We start from the raw sequence: 3,684 nt of genomic DNA, 5'->3' as shown, positions 1-3,684 counted from the left end.
CTGGTTGGAATGGAACAGTAGAGTTTTTCATAATACTGAGACATGTGTTGAAGAGATCAAGACTAGATCATTTTTTAGCTACAGAGTTTGGGGCAGTGTTGATCCGTTTGGTTGTTGATGGCAATGCCGGAGATGACAACAGAACATACCTTTTGTTGTGTCTAGTGTTTTGTGTTTGTATGTCGTTCTTTCTTTTGCTCCACTTTAGTGTGTTGAGCTTTTATGGTTCAAAAAAAAAAAATGATGACTTAGTCATCACTCCTGTATATTTTCACTTGTGATTGTGGGTAGTTTCTTTCTTAATATTAGGGAAGTTATCCTACATTGTGGTGGTGGCTGAGTTGTGAATAGCATCACAAGTAGTGTTTGACAATGTGTTATTTGTCATGCAAGTCTAGTTAGACATAGGTTGTGAAACCCATGTCCTGAGTAATCGGGTGGATTGATTATCCGTGTTTTTAATTAACGTAATCTGAGTAGATATGTTATACTTTTTTAACTCCTTGTACAAAATTAATTGGACTTATTTATTTGGACTTTAACTTTTATCTTTGGATAGAGTATGAATAATTATGTTAAAAAAATTCAAAAAAAAATGAGAGGTTGAAAATATTGTTACTATGAAAATAAATGAATAATAATAAATTTTCTATTGTAAAGTGAAATTTAAAAATAATTATAATAGATATATATTAAAATTGATCATCAATATAAAAAATATATTAAAATATAAAATATATATTAAAATATAAAATAAATATTAAAAAATAATTAAATTATATATATATAATAATAATAGATTTTAATAATTATTATAGTATATAAATAATATTTTTAAATAAAAGATAATGAAACAAGTGTAAACAAGTGTGAAAACACCTCATTGTGATATTTCGCCTTCTAAGTCTAAAGTCTAAACAAGGAAGGATACAAGAGAAAACACCAAACCAAAATAAGAAACTACAGTTCATCTCCATTACAACCCGTTGCTGATGTAATCCCTTGCATCACTTCTAGTCCTTCCGCGTGGAAAGTTACTGAATAGAGCAGAATAATCCTTTTGATAATAATAATAATAATAATCTTTTTGACGGAGTTGGAGTATTCAATAAGAAAATTATTGTGCTCTAAACTTTTGAGAAATATTTACACGTTTTGCAACATAATTAAGATGTATGTCAAATATTAAATTAATAGTTGTAATTATTCCTTAGATATAGGAGTATTAAATATAGACAATTTTGTAAAAGAAGAGAAGATACCTTTTTGTTTTTTAATTATTTTGTTAGTTTAATTTCATTAAATTTATAATTTAGTTTTTACAATTTTAGAATTTATAATTAAATCTTTATATTAGACTATTTGTATTTTTATACTAGATATTAATTTTTAACTAAGTTTTTTTTTTCAAAATATAAAATTGTATTACCAATAATAATGAATTAGGAAAATAGTTTAAATCAAGTATATTCTGATCATTTCTAGTTTTCTTTGTTCAGCTCCAAATTCATATGGTTCATTACATTTGAAATTTGATCACAAAAGATGTATCATGAAAGACTAATTTTGAATTAAGATTTTTTTAATTATTCTTAATAAGAATATATTTTAAAATATTCGTTTTATATTTTATATAAAATAAATTATAAAATATTCAAAAAGAATTTAAGACTATTATATTTATTTTATAAAAAATAATAAATATTTAACTAAAAAACTTTATCTAATATAAAGATTTAATTTAAACATTAAAATATAAAAAGTAATTAAATTATTTTCTTTTTGTTCTCAATTCTTCTCGTGCATTTGTCATGTCTCACGTCCCATAGTCCCATTCATTCGCCCATACTATAACTGTAGTCTTTGATTTTCATCTTTTTTAGAGTTTATTTCTTTATATTTACATTTTGAGTAATACGCTGAATTAATTTTTAAAAAACATTAATTGGATATTTTAATTTTTAATAAATTTTAATTACACATTAAATTATGTTAAAAATTTAGATAAATTATTCTTTATTATTATTAAATAAAATCATAGAAATCTTTAAAAAAAATTAAAATTCTTACATCAATATATTAATAAAAAAATAAAGTGATATAAAAAATAATTTATTTATAAAATAAAATTTAATAATTAAAATTTGTTAAAACAAAAATATTAATTAATTAAAATCTCTTATAGTTTTTTATTGTTTCCTAGTCAACCATTGTCGACCATAAAAGTCTGTGTTAATGAGCAACGTGGTAGGTTGAAAATCAAGCTTGCTTCTTGGTTCTATAAATCCCCAGACAAGGACTATCATAGGAATCACCAATCATATACCAAAATCTAAGTACATCTCTTATTTCTCTCTAAGTGCAACCAGATTTGAATTGTTTTTTGCTTCTAATCAATATGGCTGAGGAAGATGTGAAGCTCTTGGGGGTTGTGGGAAGCCCGTTTGTTTGCAGGGTTCAGATTGCTCTAAAATTGAAGGGAGTTGAATACAAATTTGTAACACAAGATTTGCAGATCAAGAGTGAAGAACTCCTCAAATACAACCCAATTTACAAGAAGGTGCCAGTGCTTGTTCACAATGAGAGGCCCATAAATGAGTCCCTTGTGATTGTTGAATACATCGATGAAGCTTGGAAAGGCAAATCCATTTTGCCCGCCGATCCTTACCAGAGAGCCTTGGCACGTTTCTGGGCCAAGTTCATAGATGACAAGGTAAATAATATTAATTCTCATTCATAAATAGTACTTTAATTTTCTTTACATTTAAAAATGATGTAAAAATGTTTTACGTTATCCATGAATTAAAGTCATAAAATATAAATAACTCCGTTAGATCCGTAATTATATTATTTTTTAACCATTACTTTAATTTGTGCAAATCCAGGTGTTCGGTGCTGCATGGAAATCTGTTTTCACCGTTAACGAGGAAGAGCGTGAGAAGAACGTTAAAGAAACACACGAGGGTCTTCAGTTTCTTGAAGATGAGCTTAAAGACAAGTTTTTTGGAGGAGAGGAATATGGCCTTGTGGACATTGCCGCTGTAAACATTGCGTTTTGGGTGCCTCTGGTTCAAGAAGTTGCAGGTCTTCAACTGTTCACTAATGAGAAGTTTCCCAAACTCTACAAATGGAGTCAAGAATTTCTGAGTCAACCAACTATCGAAGAGTGTTTGCCTCCTAGAGACCCAATTTTTGCCTTCTTCAAAGGTCGCTACGAAAGCCTTCTTGCTTCAGCAAAATAGATTTGATACTAGAGAGGGGGTTGAAATGAATGTTGGAGTTTGTTGAGGAATGTATTGAGTTTCTTGTGTGGTGGTGTTGACGTGGTGTTGTTCAATTGTTTTTATTAGAATTTCGTTTATTACAAACGGTACTGTTGTAAACCTCGGATTCCTCCTTGTTAGAGAAATCCTACGATCTTCTCGGTTAATAAAAGAGTTTGTTAATCATAATTTTCTTTCCTCTTAGATTATTACACTATGTTTGGTTGAAGAAAAAATAAGTGAAAAAAAATGAATAAAAAATAATATTTTTTTATTTGATTATTAAAACAATAAAAAAAAATTGTATAAGTCTTATTAAAAAAATTTTCTTTTCATCATAAAAAACTATATTTTTTGTATTTTTAATACTATTTGTAATTATATTATTAACAATTATTAATATAAATTTAATTTTAATATA

At 26.8% G+C, this 3,684-nt stretch overlaps 1 protein-coding gene across 1 annotated transcript; it reads left to right on the top strand.

The window, feature by feature from the left end:
* The first annotated feature begins 2,262 nt into the window (after window positions 1–2,262).
* LOC130969443 (probable glutathione S-transferase) lies at window positions 2,263–3,452 on the top strand. The gene is made up of 2 exons (XM_057895165.1): window positions 2,263–2,713; window positions 2,886–3,452. The coding sequence occupies exons 1-2, from the start codon at window positions 2,399–2,401 to the stop codon at window positions 3,240–3,242; spliced, it is 672 nt and encodes a 223-aa protein (XP_057751148.1). The 5' UTR covers window positions 2,263–2,398; the 3' UTR covers window positions 3,243–3,452.
* The last annotated feature ends 232 nt before the right edge of the window (window positions 3,453–3,684 follow it).

The sequence above is a fragment of the Arachis stenosperma genome, chromosome 3 (assembly GCF_014773155.1).
Source record: "Arachis stenosperma cultivar V10309 chromosome 3, arast.V10309.gnm1.PFL2, whole genome shotgun sequence".
Lineage (NCBI taxonomy): Eukaryota > Viridiplantae > Streptophyta > Magnoliopsida > Fabales > Fabaceae > Arachis > Arachis stenosperma.
The sequence above is the reverse complement of the archived record's forward strand: the minus strand, read 5'-3'. Positions and strand labels throughout refer to the sequence as shown.